Source organism: Choloepus didactylus, chromosome 27 (assembly GCF_015220235.1).
Source record: "Choloepus didactylus isolate mChoDid1 chromosome 27, mChoDid1.pri, whole genome shotgun sequence".
In the NCBI taxonomy this organism is placed as follows: Eukaryota; Metazoa; Chordata; class Mammalia; order Pilosa; family Megalonychidae; genus Choloepus; species Choloepus didactylus.
In genome coordinates this window covers 24,668,571-24,691,578 of record NC_051333.1, presented here as the reverse complement: position 1 = coordinate 24,691,578, position 23,008 = coordinate 24,668,571, and the positions used below count along the sequence as shown (strand labels likewise).

The window sequence follows — 23,008 nt, the reverse complement described above, 5'->3', positions numbered from 1 at the left end:
GAAGCCCGCAGCCCGGGGCAGGTTGCTACCCGCAGCCTCCGTCTGCTCCACGTGGTGTGTGCTCGGTGCAGGCCACTCTCCCTTGGCGACTGCAGACACAGGCTGGCCCGGGCTGCGATGAGTTTTCTCTTGGCTCTGATGCTACTTGCTGTGTGATGTCAGTCAATTGCATAATCTCTCTGCACCTCGGTCCTTCCTATCTGCATAATGGGGATGAAATATATAAAGGCTTATTACACGCTGCTGAGATGCTGATGACAATGATGATGATGTGGATGATGATGATGATGATGATTGATGAGATGATGTGTTGATGATATGATGATGATGACGATGATGATATGGATGATGACAATGAGATGATCTGCATGATGATGATGATGACGATGATGATGATATGATGGATGATGTGACCTGATGCGATGGTGACGATACTGGTAGACAGTGTAGCCTGGTGGTTCATGAGGATGGAGTCCAGGCACTCGGGATTGAACCCCTCCCTAGCACTTCCCAATCACACATGTCCTGGGGTAATTTCCTTGACCCTCCTGTGCCTCCGTTTCCTCCCGTGTGTTCGCAGAGAGCACTGAGAGCATTGCCCAGGCTCGTTGGGAGGGTTTGGCCCTGGGCCACCCCAAGAGGAGACAGGGTAAACGTTAGTAACGTGTTGGTATTAGTTCTTATTGTTTATTATTGTTTGGCATCACTGTACTATTACTTAGCAGCTGTGTGCTCAGGGGCATGTTTGCACCTCGGTTTCCCCACCGATGAAGCAGGGCAACCCTGCCCACCGTGGAGCGGTTCTGGTGGCCTGTGGTCTGTGTGCGCAGCCCCATGGGCCTGCAGTGCCAGTGCCACCACCCCCCGCTCTCCCCTCCCCAGCTGCGTAGCTCCGTAGCTAGGTAACCCTGGCTGCTGTGTGGCTCTGGCGGGGTGCTCTTGCAGGGAGCCGCCGTGCCGCCTCCTCTCGGGCGACAGCTGTTTCCATGCAGATGCCTCCCCCATCTTTTGGGGCAGTGAAAAAAGAGGAGAGCGTCCCAGATTTAAATTTGGAATGTGCACGGAGTCGTGCCAGCCTGCCGATGGGCCCGCGGCCAGTCCCCTTCGGGGGGCACATTGCTGCCCCCAGCCCCAGGGTGCCGGCCGTGTGGTGGTGCCTGGGTCAGGAGGGCACTTGTTGCCCTGAGCACAGGGGGAGTCCCTGAGCAGCCTGTGGGGCTGGGAGCAGCTACCGAACCCCCATCCGAGGAGCCTCTGGCTGGTGGTCGTGACTGGTTTTCAGGCGAGGGATGGGTGGGAGGCATTGGCAAGAGTTGTGTGGAGTGAGGGTGAAGCGGGGCCTTGGGCCTGGGTCTCCTTGGCACCTTCCCTGCCAGTGCCCCTGGTCTCAGGGTGCCTACAGGCCTGGGCTTGTCCCCGAACAGGGAACTGCTCACCCATGTCTGGCCTTCCAAGGCCCCCCTGTGCCTGGAGCCCTTTGTGAAGAGGCACACCATCTCCTCGGGGTGAGGGCTGCCCTCATGGGTGGTGCACCCCAAGGCCTTAGGATGGGGGGGGGGGACAGGAGGGGCAGGGAGGGTGGAGAGAGCTGGGCTCCACCTGGAGACAGGTAGGTCACTGCAGCTGAGGCTGGTGCCCACAGTGGACTTGGAGGCTGTAGGGGGGCGCCCCGATGGCTCCAGCCTGAAACATGCTCCCTCTTCCCAGCTGTGTGTGATTCCCACCTTGGGCAGAGCAGAGGGGACTCCACACGGGTGGTCCAGTGTACATTCTTCACCCAAGGCCGGGCAGGCGGACCCCTCCCCGATCCCAGCTCCAGGAGTGCCGCTCTCTAAAGGGGGCAGTAGGAACTGGCCCTTGGGGCCTGGCTCACCGTGTCTTCCCTTACCCTGAGCCCATCAGAGCAGCCCCAGCCCCAGTGGCTGCATCTCTTGGGGAACAGAAGCCAGGTTACCTGCCTGGGACATCCAGCTGTGATGGTCTCACTGGCAGTTATTCCTCTGAAGTGGCCTCAGGGCAGAAGATGGGGGGGGATGTCAGAGGGGCAACAAGTCACAGCCCAGACCTTAGGCCCAGCAACAGGCCTCATTGGCTTCCTGTCCAAGGCTCCGTCCCCGGGCAATGGGGTCCTTCGTGCACTGGAAGGGCATGAGGTAACCGCTCCGTTTCAGCTCCCTTCCTTTCCAGCTTCCTGTTGAATGTCTCAGAGACAACCCTTCCGAGTGGAGGACAGTTTTCGTCTTGCATCTTTGAAGAGTCTTTTCACCTACGCAGGGGCATGAGCAGAGGGGAAAACGGCAGTCTATAAATTACCGTTGTCTCCTACCTGCGCAGGTACACAGAAATAAGCCCGAATGCTTTCTCTTAGTGTACAATTTGCTCTCTATTTTTAACTTGTACATTCAGGGCCAAAAAGAAAATTCTGGGAGGAAGTAAGAGCACGTTGAGTTTGCAGGTATACAATCACCAAAGAAACTAAGCTGAGTGTCAAGATGACGTCCTTCATCAAAGGCATGCCTTGCAGAGAAGGTTCCTTTGCAGCAGCCCCGTGTGTGGTTTCTGTCCCCTCTCTTCTGCTGCTGTGCACTTAATTCCGTTCCAGCCATGTCAGGAAGACTTGAGAAAAAAAAATCCCACCATTAAAGCCGTGCTCTTTGTTTTTTCAATCTGTGACCCCAGCAATCTCTTTAGCAAGCCATGGTTCAGTGAACTGGCACACAGCAGCCGTTCAGCAGTGGAAAAATCATAAAACAGATGGAAGCTTTACATTTTTGTTTAGTTTTTAAGAGCAGTTTTTATAACATCGCTTAAAACCATTCTGATGCATCATACTGTTTACACTCAAAGCTTTGTAGCTAAGATGTTTACAGTATGGAGAATGTTTTAAGATATTTTATAGTTATGATATTTAGATAATTGGCAAGCAAAAAAATAGTTTGTTGAGATTGCAGTGATGTTGGTAACCGTGAAGTAACTTATGAGTCTCAATAAATATGTCCAGTTCGGTGGAAAGTACAAACTCAGTTAAAACAAAACAACACAAGAGGGAATATCTTTTTAGTGAAATCATTTCCTTTTCTTAATCAAAAGATGACAGGCAGGCCTTAGAACTCCCATCTGTGCGGCACGGCTCCACTGCTCTTGCTCGCCGCGTCTCCTTTGGTGATTGATAGCTGATCGCATCAGCCTGGCACTATTTTGCTTAAGTTCCTGCAAACACCAAAGTTAATAAAGTTCAGTTTTAGGAGACCACCTTAAAATAAACCCAGGACAGCCCCCCACCCCATGACTTTTGTGCAGTGGAACTTGTAGAGATTTTAATGTAAAAGAATTTATGCAGAGCTAGATTTTGGAACTCCCCTTTTTTTTTTTTTTTTAACTGCCCCAAAATGGCATTAATCAAAAACAATAACTCCTTTTAACTTTTCTAAGTGCTCTGAAGGAAAGTATGAAATAATCTGTGTGTGGGCCACAAATGTGGAGAATGCAAACATTTCACAATAAACATGTTTAAATGAAAGTCCCTGGCAAGATAGCCTGAAAGATAGTACATGCTGGGTTAATTAATGCGTACTCATAAAAATAAACCTCACTTTTAAGGTTTGACCAATAAAAATCATTAGCATATTTGGATCAGATGACTTTATGTATACATTGAACTTCTCCATGGCAAATTGTCCTTGGAAAGCCTGGAAATGGATTTTGGTTTAAAGTCAAAACTCCCTTTTTATCTGTTCTTTTGTGTTTCCAATGCTGTGATACAATGGTTTATTCTGGTTTTATCTGTTATACCTGCAGTTGATCTACTGGTGAGCAATTGATCTACTGGTGATGGGATTAAATTTATCATCTTAAATGTATAAATCATATTTAGATAGCCAGAAAAATGTTCAGTTGCATAAAAATTCCTATTGTTTGCTTACAACATACAGTGTTTGATTTTCACTGTATTTAAATTACTATAGAGCATCATTTTTATGCTAAGACTTTTTTTTTTTGCTATCCTACATTGAATCATTTTGGCTATTCACAAATGCTATCTTTAAAAAATTATTTCCCTAAAATCATACATTCAAACAAATGTTGACTTTGGGTTGTGGGTTATGCAATGTTCTGAGGTTCTGCTAAATTATAAATCGCATAATTTTCTAAGTCTAATTACAGTATAAGAGATTTTGGTTTTATGTTGTGGTTTTTGTATAGGAAAAGACAAACTGCTACAAAGACCTCTTCAGGATGAAGCTAACAGTAAAACCAAACTCAATTTTAAAAGTACTGAAATTAGAATTCATAAACTCAGTAGAAGTTAAGTTATAACTACCCAGACAGTGAAATTCTGAACCCAAGATAATGCCACATTTCAAATCCATATTAAAATAAAAACAACCCAGCTAAAATTATTGAGGAAAAAATTCTAGCTTGACTTTAATTTCATCCAACTTTATGGGCAGCTTATTTTGAACTAATGTGCAATAAAGTTGCCAGGCAGAACAATTGAAAGAAACGATTTAAAAAAAAACACACATTTTTTCTTAGTTTTGTTACACTGCTTTAATAAAATCTGTAGAGCAGTAAACACCTGAATAAATAATTTGTTTTTTTGTGGCCATCGTGCTTGGCCACAGTGTTTTAGGAGTTTTCAGTTGTGCTGTTAGTAGCCAATTCCAGGAGCAACCAGGCCTGGTTCATGCTCCCCAGGGGTCCCGGGCCTTTGGCTGTTGCCAGCAGACGTGGGCTCCCAGGCAGACCCTTCTATGGTAGCATCCCGAGCTTATCTGAGAGCAAGACAAGTCCCCAGTCCTAAGAAAAAAGCTTTCACATGAATGTTTCTGGAAAAAGGGCTTGCAAGTTTAAGGGATCCAGCCGATTATAAACAGTGTCGGCTTCAAACCCTCATTCTGTGCCAGAGACTCAACACTGCCTATTTTAGGGACCCTGTGTTTATGACTACAAAACAAACCTCCGCATGTGTGTGTATTTGTCCGGAGCCACACCTAGTGACTCCCTTAATAACCTCCAGCACGAGCTCTGGTTACCAACATTAACAAACTTCTCTGTGTCCCACCCCCTCCTGCCCGAGGGAGGGGGCTTGGCCCAGTCTAGGGCCCAGATTTGGGGGGTGGGGGGGAGCTGCAGGAAGGATGCACCCTGGAAAGACCCACTGCCAGTCTAGAGGCGAAGTGAGGAGGTGCTGGCCATTGCAGTGCCCCCAACTCAGAGTTCCCATGTACTCATGCTCCTTGTAGTTGGATTAAAAACTGAGCATATGTGTATGATTTTACCTCTAAGACCCACCCTTTCCATGAGATTTCTAAGGGAGCGCCTTTCTTGTTTGCAGCTGAGGAATATATAAACTTCTGTAAAGGATCTTTTGACATAGGAACTAGGAGAAGCTAACCTATCCTTGAAGGTTGCTTCGGGACAAATTTATAAACTTCTGGGTTGGACGCAGAGGCTTAGAGGGCAAGGGCTGTTGGCAAGAGGTTGATCCCCTTCCCCAGCCTCCCACTGAGGGTGTTGAACAAAGTACCACAGTTCCGATACTTTTAAAGGTAATATGTCGAGGTGACCACAAGGAAGAAGTGTTGGAAGCAGTGGGGCAAAGCGAGGGTATGACCCAAGAAAGTAGTCAAAGGCTGGTGTCTCTTTTCAGTGGCCCCGGCCCTCGCTAGGGCCCCCACCTGGGGGTCAGTGCTGACGTGCACCCCGTGCCAGCTCTCCAATCTTCTCACCCTCAGGGCCTGCCCCCAATTATGGGACAAGGGACACCGTCTTGGCTCATCTTCTACTCTCTTCTGGGAACTTGACCTGTTCCCTCCTTGTTCCATCCTTTGTGCCAGCACTGGACCTTACGTCTTGGAAAGTCTTAGCCCTTGTGTCTGTCTCCCCTCACCAGGGCTGAGGCCACTTTTAATTTCCCTCTGGTCCCCTTTTGGTGGGGGGCCTGGCGGCCACACCGCAGGAGCTGCTGGTGGAGCGAGTCCCTCCTGTGGGCTGGAGCAGGGCGGAGAGGCTTGTAGTGACCTCGGGGAGTCAAACTTGCAGGAGCCAGAAGGCGCTTTGGAGACCCCTGAGTTCACCCCTTCCTTGTATAGTCGGGGAAGTCGACGCTTGGGAGGGGACAGGACTCCCCGAGGTCACACACGAGCTCGGGGCAGGTTCCCTGATTCTGAGCCCAGGGATTTAGTTATTACATCACACTCCTTGTCTGGTTAAGTGTATGTGAGCAGACATACTCTGAACAGACACAGAATCGATGGTCAGTTCTATGAGATAACCCCCTCCTGCTGACTCATCTTTCAATATGATGATGATGATGATAACTGAATCAGCACAGCAGCGTCCTTTGTGCCAGGCATATTATCTCATTTAATTTTCATATATTATCTCATTTATTCCTTCAACAATCTCCCAAGGTGGGTCCTACCATCCTCCCCATTTTACAGAGGAGGATGTTGGGATTTGAGAACTTGTGAAGGCACGCAATCTGCTGAGGAGGGGGATTCAAAGCCAAGTAGCTCACCCGAAGCTGGGGTGCTTGGCACTGACCTAGCCAGTGGGCTCCCCCAGAAAACGCCCCACTGGGGAGCTCTGAGATGACTCCTCTTGCTTCCACATGGCTGAAGTCTTCTTTTCTTTAGTAGATATGAATCTATTTTACATCATGGGTTGGGAATAAATGTTGGGTTTTATTTATGGCAGTGGGATATGAAGTTTCCCTAGGAAATGCATTGATTTAAGGAAATTTGTGAGTCCATCACAAGAAAATCTCAACTAGTGACTAGTACAGGTACAAGCAGATCTGGCAATAAGGTGGGGGAAACATGCAAGTGACTGAAATTTGGGTGGCGCTGCCCCCCGATAGCACCGCGGTGGGAGGAGAGAGGAAGCTGTCGTCAGACCACGTGTAGGCGTGTCAGATGAACTCATCTCTTCGTTCTGGGAAATGACTCTGACAGCGACTTACAACCCAGATCCTTGGGTGTTTATTTGTCCTGATAGGAGTTGAAGAGCAGATCTATGAGGGGTAGGAGCCCTTTACCCGCTGTTAGCAGCCACAGTGGGCAGAAGCAGGATGACTCTGGCTCTCTGTGACACTGCCTGGCTCCCCTGCTGACCCACCTCACAGGGGACTGGCCTCTAGCTTGGATCAATGGTAGGGCCGGAAGTAGAAGACAGGAGTATTTGGTTTCTACTGTCAGTGTAGATGGACGAGAGAGCATCAGCCTGGCCCATTGGGACTGGTGAGTTGTATTGTCCAGGGCTGCCTGGGTGTTGATGGCTGCATGGGGGCTGGCAGACAGTCCCACCAACGACTAGGCATCCAGGTCATGTCCCTCCATGCCACTAGGGCTCTGGTACCTCAGAGAAACAGGTTCTTCAGCCACTGGGAAGGCGCCAGTCCAGGGATTCCCACACTGGCTTCTGCGTGACCCCAAGGAGGCTCCAAGGAGAGAAGGGGAAGACAGGGTTATCTGCAGCTTTGGTGAGGTCAACTGTGTTCCTATCAGTTCATACTTCAGAAGATTTCCTTGTGAAAAGGATTCCACTACAAGAAAATACTGAAAAACCATGATTCTAGACCCAGCTCTTGATTCTCCAGATGGAAAACTGAGTGCCAGTGAAGAGTAAAGAATCTCAGAGATTGACTCTGAAGGGTCATGTTAAATAGTGGATGTCTTTATTTAGGCAAAGCGGTAGCCTTCGGTAGAAGACATAAAATGTACACTGGGAAGGAGACACAAGGGTGCCTGTGATCCCATCCCAGGCTTCAGGTAACCTGGAGCCACAGCATTTGGTGGAGATGGATGTTCACCTGGTCAAAGCTCTCCGTGAGTGGGAGACCCAGAGCCCACAGGAGAGAATTTCTTGGCCACAATGACAATGACAATGAAGGCTGATAGCTGAACCTTCACTGGGTGCCGTGGCCAGGTACTTTTAGATATGGTATCTTGGTTACTCATCCTCAGGTCCTTCCAGAGTAGGTCCTGCTATTATCTCCATCCTGAAGGAAAAGAAGCCAAAGCTCAGGGTGATGGTGTGTCTTCTCAGTGTGCTGGAGCTCCTTGGGGTCTGAGCCAGTCAGGAACCCACTGATGTCTGTGAGGTCTGGCTGGGTTTTGCTGAAGCAAATGGGGACAGGGTGCCTTGTAGGCAGAAAACCGTGACCCAGTTCCTGATTTCTGTCTCATTCTTCTTGACTGTATAGAGCAGAATCCTGCTGGCTACCCCACAGGGTGCTCTAAAAGTCTGTGGCCTTTGAGATATAGGCAGGAAGCTGAAGATGGGTGACCATACACCTTGAAAATAAATAAGAGTGGGAACCTTACTTATCCTATCATTTTTTGTGTTTCCATCCACTTACCAGGTGGATAAGCTGTGGGAGCTTGCATATACTTGTCAATTAAAATATTCCAGTGATATTCTTTCATTCATTCGTTCATGAAGGCTTTAAAAATTTTACATATGCATTTGTGCATTTATAGGTTTATTTATTAATTTTTTAATTCTTTTGATCACCGCTCTATCTCTCCATCTATCCATTCATGCATGCCTTTATGCATTCTTTCATTTATTTACATATGTGTTCATGCATATTTTAGTTTGCTCATTCATTCATTCACTCAACAAATAAATCACCCTGAAATGAATTACAGCCTCTGGAAAACTGTGTGCTAGTTTAACCATGGCCCAGGTAGACTCTGGGCATCTTTCTCCTCATTAGCTATGGATGATACAAAGGAAAGGAAATATTGACCTGTGAGAGGTACAGGCCAAACTCATCCACTGGATTGAGGCCATGGAATCCAAATGCCACTTGTATGCAGAGGTCCTTGAGGCCTCCCTCCCAGTTCTTCCCCATGGCCTGATAATTCTGGGACCCCCTGTACCCCATTAACAAGTCCTCCCATGACCCTAAGCCATTCTTGGGTCACCCCTGGAACTTGTGACCTGGCCAAATCCTAGAATTAGCCATGGGGAAACAATAGATAGTTGAGTCCAGGAAGCAGGGTTCTGATGTGACAAGGTTAGAAGGAGGGGCTGCCTGTCCAGCTGGTATCACGAGGAACATAGGTGCCAAGGAGCAGAAGATACGGTGAAGGGCACTGTGGAATAAGAGGTTACCAAGGGTCACACAGAAATAGTGTTTCCTTCTCTTCCCCCACTGAAGACTCTCTAACCATTTTCTTTTTTGAACTTTGCATTATCCCTGCAAAGTAGGGGTGAATGCTATCATGTGTACTCACTGTTGAGATCCCACGTGTGAAAGCACAGAAAACAATCCAAAGATGAGGCCAAATCTCTAGCAATGATAATAAGATGGTCTGCAAGGCTAAGAACGAGTGTTTTACATTTGAACAAGAAGTAATTGGGGAAGGACCTTCTGCCTCCACCAAATAAGTGAGGATTAGAAATAACTTTTGTGCTAACCCCTGAATTGGTGACATGGGTATAGGTTGATTGTTAAGATAGATTGCATGTTGACTTTTGGTTTATTGAGATTGCATTTGCTCTCTCACTCAGCTTTCCTTACCGCAAGAGACCCCAAATGTATAAATGCTTCCAGATTGCTCCATGGACTGTGTTTTAAGGACCTGGCTGCGAGGATTCGTTTGAGCATAGAACATCAAATAATGGCTTCCATGCATTGCAGGTTGGCATGGGGCACCTGTGGGTTCCAGATGATGTTTCCAGCCTTCAGAACTTTACAACTCCTTCCCCTCCCTGCAGTGGAGGAAGTCCGGGTGTCCAGTTTGGAAATCATCCTGCCTTCCCGTAGACTGTAGTTAACTCCCAAGGTTCTCTCCTTTCCCCAGGTACTCATGAAGCCTCATCTTGAGAAGCCAGACTCAGGTGGCCTGTTCCACCTGGTGGGTTCTATGTATCAAACCCCGCCCGTTAGGAATCACAGCTCATGGCCAATCAAAAGAGTTCTTACCGTACACTGGTTCCCTAGGAAACCAGAGTGTACACTCAAGAAGGACTCCAGGAAAAGGAAGAAACAACCTTGCCCTCAACATCCACCCAGCCTTTTGCCTGTTACTCTATTTGATTTAAAATATGCAGCCATAAACACTCAGGCCAGCCAGTAGCATGGTTGGATATGATATTAATTTCTTTCTGGTTTATTTGTGAAGGAGTCAACCATATAAATCACTCGGAGCCACTAAGACTGAAAGTGAAATCCCATCTTCAAAGGGAGGAGTATGGTGTGTTACCATTAAAATCTAAGAAGAATATGTGATCAACTTGAGGTTCCCAATGTGGGGATGGTTTTGGTAACCTTGCTTTAGATTCTGTGAAATGCTCAGAAAGTTTTTTTTTTTTTTTTTTTTTTTCCTCTCTCTCTGTCTTTTTCTCTCTGTTTTAGCGAAAAGCATTCGGTACCTCTCGGCGACATATCATTAGAAAGTCTGGTGTCTGCCGGACAGTCATCTTGTAATGCCATTTTTCATGACTTGTTTAATTAACAACAATTTTTGACCTAGGCTTGTTATAGAAGTGTTGCTATTCTCTCCTGCTAAATTATGTCTAATGAACATATTTGCATGTTATCAGATATAGCAATATATCATTTCAAATTTCGGCGTTTAAGCCTGCATCACTCAAAACAGCTTTTGTGGATTAGTAAGCAGGTGAAATCAAAAATCTCATTTCATATCTGACATTAATAACTTTCAGGGGGAATGAGCATTGGCATTTATGTCTGGACCAGAATCGAGCCCAATGTCCTAGAAACACAAGGGCAGCAGACAAACCTACTCACCAGATAGGAAAATAAATCATGCATAATGCAGAATTTCTACCTTACATGTTAATTAATGTGCGCAATCAATTACTGATGTTACAATATGAGAAAGAAACTGGTGGGGAATGGGGTAATAAAAAATACCTATAGATTTATCTGCTTCTTTTTTCTATTTAAACAAATAGTCTTCAAGCCTGTGAATGCTGTGTTGAGACATGCTCTGAATAATAAGCATCATAAAATCTAATCAGATTTATAAGAGGAATTGATTGTTGTGGCAGGAGGAGAGGGTGGAAAATAAGCTGAAATTTAAGTGTTAATTTTTATGCTAATCCACAGTGGCTTCATATGAAGCAATTTTGTTCTGTGCCACAAATATAAAATTGTCCCTTGCAGAGAAATGTCAGCTTGCTAGACCTGAAAGCAGTAATTTATTAGGTATGTTTCTATTAGTATGTGTCACAGTTGTTAGCAGGCTATACCCACAATGGTGCTTCATACTATCCTCCAAGTCTCAGAATGTTTCAGCTCAGTGGCTGGAACGCGGGGCATTAATACATTATCATATGCGGGGTGGTCTGTGCCCTGTGGACAAAAGGCTATTTAATACAATTTAATGTCATTCTGAGAAGACGTGGAAAAATAAAGACGGGGAGTAAAATGGCATCTGTGTGTTTCACAGTGCACTCATGCAAAAAACCCTCAGTTTAAGAGGTATGACATTTCTGCCAAGAAAAAGAATAAAACTGGGGCTTTTCTTTTTTTTTTAATAACCTGCTCCCCACTGCAGTATTTTCTAAATGCTATTAAGTGATCGATTTACACGGCCACATGATGATGTCATCCGTAAGAAGGGGAATGCAGATGACAGCAAAATACTAGTTGACAGTGACCTTGTTTCAGAATCCTCAGAAGCCTGTCAGCTTTGCTTCCAGGATGTGGTTTCAAAGAATGTACTTTTTGGACAATATCTAGTTACTGGGTAGTGAATTAATAGAGTTAAGGGTTCTGATGCAATTCACATATAGGTCAATTACATGCGCCAACATCTGCTCTGTCACTATCATTTGCATATAGCATTCATATGTTAATGATGCCTCTTTTTACTCAAGTAATATATTTAAAAAACAAGATTTGCATATCAGTTTGGATCAGTATATTACAAGCAATTTATCATCTTCTCCTTCTTGTTATGATTTTAAGAACAATATCTTGAGTGATGGCTGCTATATTTGAGCACGGCTCTGATTTATACAAGAAACCCCTTAGTGGGAAAGCTTCCATTCTAAAGCTGCTTAAAGCCTTATAAATCAATAATGACACAGATGGACTGGTGATAATCTATTTAGAATGCCTGATAGCAAATATTGTTGTACAGATGATTAGAGTGGTAACTGTTTTAGCAGAAAGCCTTGCCTCTCTTTGTAAATGGTAAGTTTGAACATAAAAAAGTGCTCCCACGTGGACTTCATGTCATGAAATCTTGCTGGGTCTGGATTGCAAAGGGGAAAACACGGGGAGAAGAACAAAGAGACTTCCCGCTTCTGCAAATATAATCGTATCAATCCCTGTTTCTTTAACAAAACAGGACCTCTTAATGGAATTGTGTCTTCAGGTGTAAATAGCATTAAAAGCTGCTTCTCCTTTCCTCTCTGCCCCGATACAGCGCAAGGAGTGAGAAAATAAAGTGGAGGTTGTCAGGAGTGGCAGCTGCTTGGAATCCTGATAAATATAAGCTTTTATTGATCTGATGAAAATGAAAGATCCCAGTGCTAGGCAGTATTTAGCTTCTTGTCTACAACACGTCACCAGTGGCCTTGCATTGGGATAGATTTTCATTCTCATACACCGGATTTGATTCCATCTTTAACCTTTGCAGTCGAATTTCCTTGACCTCTGCACAGCTCTGTGATTTGGTGAATTTGTTACATTTCACTTTACATCATTTCTTTCTATCTTTTCCTTTTGTGATAGGAAGCTGGGACGCCCCTCTGGCAATCTGTCAGTGCCTGGGCCAGCTGCATCCTTTCTGGGGCATTTTCTCGCCAGACTGACAGTCCTTTAAGACAAGTATGCAGTTAAGCTGCTAAGGTAAGTCTGACCATAGTTGAAATCTTGGCCCTGGACCCATGGCCATTCCTTCTGCTTTTCTGCATTGCCCTGACACAAATCCAAACCAAACAGCCCCTCTCCTCCTGGCCAGGGGCTTCCTCTCGGCCTCTCTCCCCACCCAGGTGGGATTACTGTACCTGCCAACTAAGCTTTGGGTGGGCAGAGGCTGGCAGGGCCGCCAGCCAGGGCGGGGAGCCATTGGTTGTGGTTTGGGTGTGTTCGGGGCTGGGTGGGGAGCGGGTGGGGACAAAGGGATTATGAGAAAATGTCATTTTTCCCCTCTGTGACTTAATTCCTTTCTGAAGTTTTCTTCTGGGATATATACGAGGCTTCGGTTCAAAATCCTGAGGTGCCGCGAACGTATTCTGGTTCCAAGAAAGTGCCGCTGTTATTTTGAGTAGTTTTGATGCGACCAAATCAAAGTGAAGATTTGAAATAGCTTTTCTGAAAGCCCAAGCTGAAGTCATAAATTATTCTGCACCATGATTCTTTCTGATAGTAAAACCAGACCTCTTTGCCTGACATTGCTGAAATGTGGAAAAGTGGAAGTTAAAAATAAAATGAAACATTTAAATCTTGGCTGTTGAGAACCTCAGACAGACATCAAGGCCAGTCGATACAGGTCCCTATCAATTAGACGGCCACGGTTAGCATCAGATATTGGTTTATTAGCAATTGCACGGGTGTGGGGTTCGGCATTAGGACATGAAGGGTTAGGAAAAATGCAAGGAAATACCAAAAAATGGGAAGTCAGCGTCTGGGGCCCCAAGGTCCGCTTGGCAGCAGGGGAACGGGCCACTGGCAGCACTGCAAGCCTCCCGGTATCTCATAGGAGAAAACGTCTGCGGCAAAAGAGTTGGAAGTTTTCCTTTTTTTTTTGTACTCCCTTTATTTGAGTTAGAGAGTGTTGATTTCACACTGCGGTGAGTGTTTCCCATCAGCTTCTTGGTGGGTGTATTCCGTGTTAAGAAAAAGGAGCAGCGAACACCAGCAGTTGTCATTTCCATATCGCTTCCACCCAAGGTGGGTGCCCCTTGGCGCAGGTGGCGTTAGCCGGGTACCGCGTCTCCTCAAGCAACGGAGACAACCCCACGGGCCTCCAGGGCCCCAGCTTCCGGGCTGAGCGGTTTGGCTAGTTCTCTGCTCAACATATCGCAGGCAGGAACGATTTTTGGTTCCATCGCTGTTTGGTTGGGAAAACAAGGCTGCAGTTGCCAGTAAGGTTTAGAATTTGCCTGCCAGATAAGGGAATGTCTGCGAAGACTATTTTCCCTCTTGGGAGGCAAAACACAGATGGGGGAGTTAGGAGCCTTACAATGTTTAGCTGCTACATTGGTGGCGGGGATTGTGCTGTGTGGATGCTCACAGTTTCTGAAGGCCCGGTTTAGCAGCACTGCTGAGGGTCTCGGGAACGGCGTTGGGCGAGGCCGGCTTTCCCCAGGGGCGGTAGGTTCACCAGACTGTTTGGATCCCTCCATGCCCTGGGCCTCTGGAAGGGGAGGGGGAGGCGCTGCATGGTGCCAGCCGTTCTCCTTCATCCATAGGGATGCGAAGGGAAGAGAAGGACGCACCGCAGGCCTGACCTGGAGGTGAGACTCCGGGCAGAGTCAGGTGCTCTGTCCTCTTTCCACGTGACGTGCACATTCCTTATGTGGTTTGCTTAGACTCCTGGAAGGTAAAGTCAATTCACCTGATGCTCCTTGGGATTGGCCTTGAGAAGGTGGGGGAGCTTTCCCTGGGTGGAAAATTTATGTCATGGAATAATGTTGAGGTCACATGAGTTGGAAGTAGGATTAGAACTTTCTATCCAAGAGCAAATTATGTCCCCTAGAGACCAAGGAAGGGGGCAATTCTCAGAAACAGGCAATGAGAATTCGGGTACCTCGCTCCCAGCCCCCCACTGACTTCCATCCCCAGCACACAGATTTCTCAGGCCCCGGACTTGGACCGTTTCTCCGAGTGGTCCTTAACTGGGATGAGCTGCCTGAGAATGGCGGCATACAGGCTAATCCAATCCCCAAACCACTCCGGATTTCCAGAGTTACCAGTGGCCCTGTCCAGGGGAAGGGTGAGTTGGGACATTTGTACTCCTGGTCTCCATCTGTGCCTTCCTAGTTCTTTCAAATGGACATCTCAGCATTATGTAAAATGCTGTGCAAATGCAGCTTTGGGGCAAACCTTGGCTCCCCGTTTCCAAGCAGGCTGCCATCCCTAAGCACTGGTGACATAGAAATCCCAAAGCCACCCACTGGTAACTGAAGCTCTCAAACACATCAGAAAGTGATTTAATATCCCACCACAACAGGGATCTCCAGAGAACTCCCAGAAAGGATTGGAGGGAGAGTGAGAATCTTGGCTGCTGAGCCCTCCACAGCTTCATTCTTCAGAAAGACCCCAGCTCTTGGGTACTGGGGCCCAGTGACTTCCAGAGGGAGATGGCACTCAGAGCCCAACGATTCAGGGCATCTGCTATGTTCCCATGGGGGCCCCAGGCACTCTGGATTCAGGATGCTGGCCCCTCTGGGGCCCTGGCTGGCCTGGGGCACCCCCATTCTCCTGGCCCTAAAGACTTTAGCCATATGCTGCAGTAGAGGCCCTTTGGGAGCAAACGGGAGTGATTTCTTTGTGATGACGATGATGAGCCCAACATACGTGTGGGGGGCTTCATGTCATATTTCATCTCCATCAGAAGAGCTCCAGGATCCCTGATAACTCCTTCATAGCCCCCGAGGGAGGTACAATAGTAAGATCCTGTTGCACTCACTTTGACTAAGAAAGCCAAAATCAGAGATACTGCTTAACGTTGGAGGCAGGTTAGATTGGAGGAGGCTCTGGTCTAAGCGTTCCTGGGACTTGACTCAATTAACCCTCCAACACTCCCGCCAGCAGATAGACACTGTCATCAGTTCCGCTGTCCAGAAGTGGGAGCTGAGGTCAGAGATCAGTCGCCTGCTTAGGACACACAGCTGGGAGATGGTGAAGTCAAGGGTGGAACGTGGGTTCTCCTGATGGTGCAGCCTGCACCTTTGACCTTGGTGCAGCCCAGTTACACAACTGGAGAAGATGGGAAAGGTGTGTACCCTCCCCTCAGGGAGCTTATATTATGGAGGTGGGGGGGGGCAGCAGTAAACAAGGATACAGATAAATATGATGGCCAATAGCAATAAATGCCGAGAGGAAAGGAAAGCAGGAAACTGGGACTGTGGGTGGCCAGAGGGGTCGGGGTGGAGTGCCTGGATTTGAGAGTGGGTGGGTGGTCAGGGAGGGCTCCCCTGAGGAAGCAGCTTTGGAGGGGAGAGATCTGAATGACATGGAGGAGCGTGCTGGGTAGGGGTCTGGGGGAAGAGCATTCCTGGCAGAGGGAATGGCAGGTGCAAAGGTCCTAGGGCAGAGAAGAGCTTGGCCTGCCTGAGGGCCAGAGTTTGGACCAGAGTGGCTGGAGCCCAGCGAGCTCTGGGGAGAGGGTGGTTGTCTGTCCAGAGACAGGGCTATGCAGGCCATGGTGAGGAGCATCAACTTTCCTTTGTGTTTAGGTCGCTCTCAGAAATCCACCTTTCCAGGTGTGCAGATGCTCTTAGGTGCCAAGATTCTGCTGGTGCCTTGAAGCCGGTCTTGGTGGGGTGTTTGCTATGGCCTCTGTTTAGCTGGAGGGATGTTCTGGTGTCTTGTATCAAGCTGGGAGTCACGATTTGCACGCCCATGGCTCATGAAGTACCTGGTGGCTGCTTCCCAGAACCATAGCAGAGCCTGGGCCCCTTGCCATGAGTGTTTGGGCAGAGTTGCTGGTGTTGGTGGTGAGGCTTTGGGGCTCCTTTGATCAGGGAGCCATGTCTGGAGGAGGGACAAGCTTCAGAGTAAAGATTCTTGGTGCTAATCTGGGTTATAATTTAGCCTTCTTTTCCCTTGGACACACTTGGGTGCATCCTTCAATACAAGTGCTATTGCCAAGCAGAGCTACTTTTCCAAGATTTTCGATCATTCATGGGCCCGCAGAATCCTAGGCCTAGCAGGAAACTTTGCAATCAGAGCCACTTCTGTTTTACAGAAGAAATTGAGGTCCAGCGAATGCAAGGGATCTGCCCAAGGTCACACAACGAGCTGTTGGCAGAGGCAGCACCAGAACCCAGGTGTGCTCGTGCCCAGCCCAGTTCTCACCTGAGCACAGACCCCCCCCCCCCAGGAGCCCTGTGTTGGGGACAGAGGGCTCCAGCGGGGGGTGGGGGCAGGGCTTGTGTCCCCTTCTCTCAGCAGCTCGCGCAGCACCTAGGACAGCTCCGGGCACGCCGTGGGTGGTCAGCAATCATTTGCTGATGTATTGATCGTCGAATACCTTACCTCTGAAATTGGTAATCATTAGACTTGGTTTCACCTTGGTCTAAGCAAGCCCAATATATGACAAATCCACGTTACTTTTCAAATTTTCTGGAATGCAGGGATTGCAAAGCCCAAGACATCTATGAGTCTGATTTATGTCAATTCTCCGGACACAACCAGGCTATGAGCTCCTGGTACATATATGGGTGTTTCAGGGGTTCCAAGTATTCCAAGAGACCTGTTTCAGGGATACAAAACCCCAAATATTCTGGACCAAGATGATCAGTGCCAAAGACATTAGCCGGGGCAGGGCCTGGACTCTGCTGAGGGTGTGGAATGGGGGGGGCACTGAGGCAGGTATGGCCGAGCCTGGTGCTGACTTGCTGGGGGCCCTGGGCAGACCTCATCCCTGCTCTGGAGGGTTGGATTTGGCAGGGGTCCTAAACCCAAATCCAGAGTCCAGGTGGCGTGTACATGTAGCTGGGTATGGTTGGGGCAGAAGGGGTCACTGCTGCTCAGCTCCCGTGGATTGAAGCCCCTTGGGAGGGTGAGGTGGGCAGACTTTTCCAGGTTTTCAGAGTTTTCAAGGAAAAGTGAGAAAAAGTTAAAAAAGAAATTTTAAATTGAAATTTTTAAAAAAATTTCAATGTAGGCAACTGATTTAAGTCTTCCTCAAAACTCTCTGCAGTGGAGAGCATGTGGGCCAGCTTGGCTGCCACAGGTGGTCCCTGCATTCAGCACTGAGCCTAGGATCAGAGGCCTGGGGGATGCTCTGTGAGATCTGGCTTGTGACAGCCCCCAGCTGCCCTCAGGACAAGCCAGGTCTGGAAGCAGGTGACGTGGGAAGGGGTCCAGAGCAAACCTTCGCTGCAAATTGGCCTCCTGGTTCTCTCTGTGGGAGGCCCGGGACGGCTGGTTGCTCCTGATGCCCAGGCAGGGCCGCTGCTCCCAGGAGGGCTGCAGAAGGAGAGCATCTGAGCTTTGGGAAGGAGGTTCAGACACACCCTTTGCAGGCCTCCGGATCCCACCTTCCTCTTGTCTCCTCCGGAGTTAGAGGAGGCCCACCTGTGTCTAACATGGAGCTACCCTGGGGAGCCACCACCCCACACACCAACATATAGATGCTGCTTGAGTACATGCTTTGGCCAGTTCTGAGTCTTGGTTGGGTCCTGATGGCTGATCCACTTAATCCGCTCACCTGTATTTGGGGACTGCCAGTCCTGACCCTCCACCGAGCTGACCGGAAGCTCTCTGTGGGCTGCGACTGGCCGTGGGGTGCTGGCATTGACCCTGGGATGAGCCAGGAAGGAGACGATGCTCTGTGTCCCGTGAAGCCACCTGGTGTGGGAGAGAGTTTCAAGGCTGCTCAGTGCTCGTGATGCCCTCCCTCCCTGGTCTCATGACTTGGCTCCTTCTTGCAAAGGGGCCAGTGTCCTCCACTTCCCTGGGATGAGGGCCCTGAGGGTCGGAGAGCCAAGCACGTGACCCAGTGTCTCCCCACCAGTTAACAGGGACAGGGGCAGGACGTGGGGGCAGAGCCACCCACGCCCACCGAGGGCCCCTCTTGCCTGCAGGTGAGCTCTTCTCCCGGGTGCAGCGGAACCCGCTTTGGCCTGGTCCGGGGGCTGTGAAAACAGGCTGGCTCGTCTCCGAGCCTGACTTCCTGTTGGCCCCCGCTTGGGCCCCTTCCTCTCGGTACACTCCCGCCATCCCGTCCACGTGCAACATGGAGTTTCTGTGTGTGTAATATTATTTGTTTTTATTTCTGTAATCCCTTTATTGTTTGCACAACTGCTGTCAGACTGTTGCCTGAAAGTATCACAGGATAATTGCAGAACGCCTGCATAAGTAATTTCTTATGAAATCGGGCCTTGTCTGCATATAAAATTGTCTTTCGTTGCTGCATACATGGACTTCATTACATCAAGGCTGTTTTTCAGGCACGCACCTTTCCCACAGGCCACAGAAATGGTAGCACTTGACACTCCGAAATAATGAAATACTCTTATTATTCTTTTTGGGTGATGTGACATTTCTGGAAGGGGCTGGTCAGACGTCTGTGGTCAGCAAGGCCCCCCGGCCTGGGGAGGAGGTGGCGGGGCGGGTGGGGGGGCTTTCTCAGAAATGGGGAGCACGGGTCCGGCTCTCCGGCTGCTGCTGGAAGACGGTTGGCTAATCCTGGCCTGCGCCGGGCACTTCTGCCGACCGCATTTCTGGGATATTAATGGTGTGTGGTAGTGAAAGAAATGTGTTTTATTCTCGAGCCTAACCCTGCTGTTATCAAAGTAACTTCCAGCTTATTAGCGACAAAGGACTTTTCTCCTCTCTGCTGCCCTGTTCGCCGGGGCTTCCTGAATTAAACTGCTGTTTCCTGTCCTTTATATGCATGACCACATCTGGGCGGCCTGCTCACAGCCCCGCTGCTTAATAGCAATCACCTTCCCTTTCAGTCTCTGTTGATTGTTTCTAATTCACTCTGACAGATAGTGGCTGACAGCTTGCTGGCTTTTCCCTCCCTCCGTGACCTGAAGTTACTCACAGCACTTATATAGTCTGTCATTTTTAATATTTGATTTCATTTTAAGTTATGTGTTTTACTGAGAAGATGAAACCAAAAAAAAAAGGGGGACTTGTAATGGAACATAAATTTAACCCTTCTTGCCATGCGGCACAAGCCTGAAAAAGTCTTCTTGTGTGCCTGGGTGGCGGTTTCTCCTTCCATGTAAACCTGCCACTGCTATTGCTTCTCGTTTTTCTTTTTTCTTTTTTTTTTCCCCTTTTCTTTCATTTCTGGAAACAAAAGCTTAATGTCATATTCTTTCCCTTTAATGGGGCTTGATTAGTTTATGGAGCTAATCGTGGTGCTTTCTGCTTTGCGACCGGGTTATACTGGAAAGACCTTTGAGGGGTTCAAATGAAGTGGATGAGGCGGTGGGGAGAGGCCGGGCGAAATCTCCATGACCAGTGTTGATCAAGGTGTCGAAACGTGAAAGGGGTCTATCTTTTTGGAGACGCTTCTCTTTGTGAGAGCTGGCTGGGCGCAGAAATGCCAGCTGGCCCCGGGTTTCGGAGGAGCGCCCCACCTCACCCCCAAAATGGGGGCCCCCCAAAGTGCGGGGACGAGGCAGGCAGTGGGGTGCAGGCAGGACATAAATTTCCTTCTGCCCCATGCCCTCTGGATCCGCCCTAGAGAGCAGGCTTGCGGGGCAGGCGTCCTCGCGGGCGGAGCGGGTGTCCCACATCACTTCGGGGCCCATTCCGCCATGACTTTGCCCTTTGTTTGCTGCTACACAAAGGCTCCTGTGTCCCCATTGGCCCTTAGAGGTTGAGAGCTGTGGGGCTGCGCATTAGGTCAGCTTTGCAAATTGACACCACAAATAAGAGAAAGAGGCGCGTTAACCTATGGTGCCTCGCTTCTCGCAGCACCCTTCCGAGGCTGCCTGGCCCACTACAGAGGTGCAGCTAGAGGGATCTGGCTTGGATCTCAGTTTTTAAAAGTCCACTTCGCAGTTGCCCGTGGAAACCCATCCCGAGGCCGGGGGCCGTGCTCTCCCGGGCCCGTTCTCCCAGAGAGTCAGGCCAAAGTGTTGCTTTGATTTTGTGGCTGCTGCTGGGCCTGGAGCAGAGACATGCTGATCCTAGGGACAGAGGCGCACAGTTTTCCTAGTGGTCAGTGATGGCTCCAAAACCCCATGGAGGAGCAGAGGGAGAGGCAAACCTGGTTCCAGGCTTTCTCCTGGAAAGGCTGTCCACTGGGGCCAAGGCAGCTCAGGCCGTGCCTGGGAGCGTCTGCAGGGAGCACTGGGCTCAGATGCCAAGAGGCAAAGGGAACTCTTTAGGGCTGGATCCATGGCCCACAGTGCAGATGCTCCAGCTGCTTCCCTGGTGTCCTACTCTTGGTCCAGGCCTGTAGAATGAAGTCCTGTCTTCCATGGCCCAGCCAGATCCATCTTGACCCACCTACGGTGGGGTGACTCCTTCCAAGGAAAGCCCTTCTAGAACCTAGTCCTGTCTCTCTTCCTGGGCAATGTGGGTGGCCTGAGCGTCCATACACGCAAAGACCTTTTGCCTCTTTTTGGTCCCAAGCACATCCCTTCATTGTTTCCCTTTCCTTCTGAAAGGGGTGAAAAAAGCAAGAATAACTCTTACTTTGATGGCTTTGCAGTGCTGCTGCTGGTATATTTTGAAATTATTATCTTTGGTTTGAGGCATGCTGATTTAAAATAGAAGAGGATTATGCACAAAAAGTAAAGTGGGCACAAGCCATTTCCTTTTTATCGTTATGTAGGAAATAAAGATCTTTGTGTATAATGGTGAGTTGTCTGTTGGATAAGGACAAAATGGCTTTCTCCCTTTCCCTGACTTTATGGTCTTTATGAGCTGGGTGATGGGCCAGGTGGAAAAGAAAAGAGCAAGGCACAACATACCCCTTGTTTTCTTCCATATTCCTCGATATTTATAAGCTTCCAGGGGAGATCAGGACTTCCCGGAAGTGTGTGTATACGCATGTGTACATGTGTGTAAGCGTGTGCTGTTTGTGAGTGTGTGAGTGTGCACGTGTGTGCTTGGAAGTGCGTGTGTGTGCATACGTGATGCAGACCACTGCGAGCTGCTTGGCAGTGATGCTGGTTCTGACTGGCCAGGGTGATCCTGACGTGTGTGTCAGCTCAGCGAAATTGGGCTGAAAGGGTCCAGGGCCCTGCAGGAGAATATGCAGAGGAGGCCGAGGGCCGTCACCCCCTTCTGCTTCTAGAAGGGCACACAGAACAGGATTTTAAAGAAGGTTCTGTATTTGAGGTTTAACCTCTAGCAAAACCAAATTAGGCTTTTATCCTACCCAAAAGGGCTGTTTGCTGTAACTGATTCGGAGAGAAATTGGGAATTGAAATCAACTGAAGAATTGGATTTTACACAGCAAGTCTCTGACTATTACCCAGTGAGCTGGGCCAAGCCCCTAGGATTCTAGACCGAGAGCTGACAGTTTTTCCCATCCTGTCCCCCACTTGTTGGGAGACCCCCTCATTCAGGTTTCCGTGGCATCAGTTTGGGAGCATGCATGTTCAGTCGGGGCTTAGGTCTGGAAGATTCTCAAGGGCACTGCCATTTTGAGTTCTTGAGCTCTGTGGGAGGCAGACTACAACTAGGGGCAAATGAGCCTGGCCCCAGGGCTTACCCCTGAGAATTCATGGATGCTGGGACTAAAGGATGTTGCCTGGAGGGAAGTAAGGCATGGCACTCTTCAGCAGAACTGGAGTCAACAGATAGGTCTACCCTGCTACTCTGTTTGGTACCAAGCTAGGCAATGAGGAGTGCAGCTACAGAGGGGAGACCATACACCCAGAAAGTCCCACCACAGAGATTCAATAGAGAACCACGGCTACGAAGGCGGGAGGGAGAGAGCCGTTAATAAGAGCAGTAGGGATAGATGTGGGCTAATAATCAAGGGAGTTGATAATCGTTGTGTGCATTCTCTGTGCTCAGCACTCTACACTTATTCAAAGAAAGGAAGAGCCAAACTAGTTTTGTGGATCAGGAAGAGCTTCATGAATAAAGTGGCATTGGGGCTCGGCCTTGGGGGACTGGGATGATTTTCATTAATAGAGATGGCTAGAAGGGAATAAAAAGTTGCCTGCAGAAGGCAGGGGCTCATTAGATGCAGGTGCAGATGGAGTGGAGATTGGTCACCCCAGATAGAAGCAGTGAAGGTGGTGGGGCAGGTGGGAATCTGGGGATGGGCGTGGTGTTGGAGAATGACTGGCAGCTCTATTTTGTTGGAACCCAAGATAGAGGTAAGCCAACAAGAGCAGACAAGAGTGGAAGTATGGCTTGGGG

The 23,008-nt window shown here is 48.6% G+C and overlaps 1 protein-coding gene across 11 annotated transcripts in view; it reads left to right on the top strand.

The window, feature by feature from the left end:
* Positions 1-23,008, top strand: part of ZNF536 (zinc finger protein 536) — a 435,117-nt gene that overhangs the window by 105,841 nt on the left and 306,268 nt on the right. For 7 of the 11 annotated variants that reach the window (XM_037820158.1, XM_037820155.1, XM_037820161.1 and 4 more), the window contains one exon: positions 12,725-12,841. Coding sequence is in view for 3 of the 11 variants with exons in the window: in XM_037820153.1 (XP_037676081.1) it covers positions 15,871-15,934 (64 nt within the window). In the remaining 8 variants the exon portion in view is untranslated. Of the gene's footprint in view, positions 1-12,724; positions 12,842-15,863; positions 15,935-23,008 lie in introns of those variants that run through there. The other 4 variants (XM_037820153.1, XM_037820167.1, XM_037820168.1 and 1 more) reach the window with 2 other exon arrangements.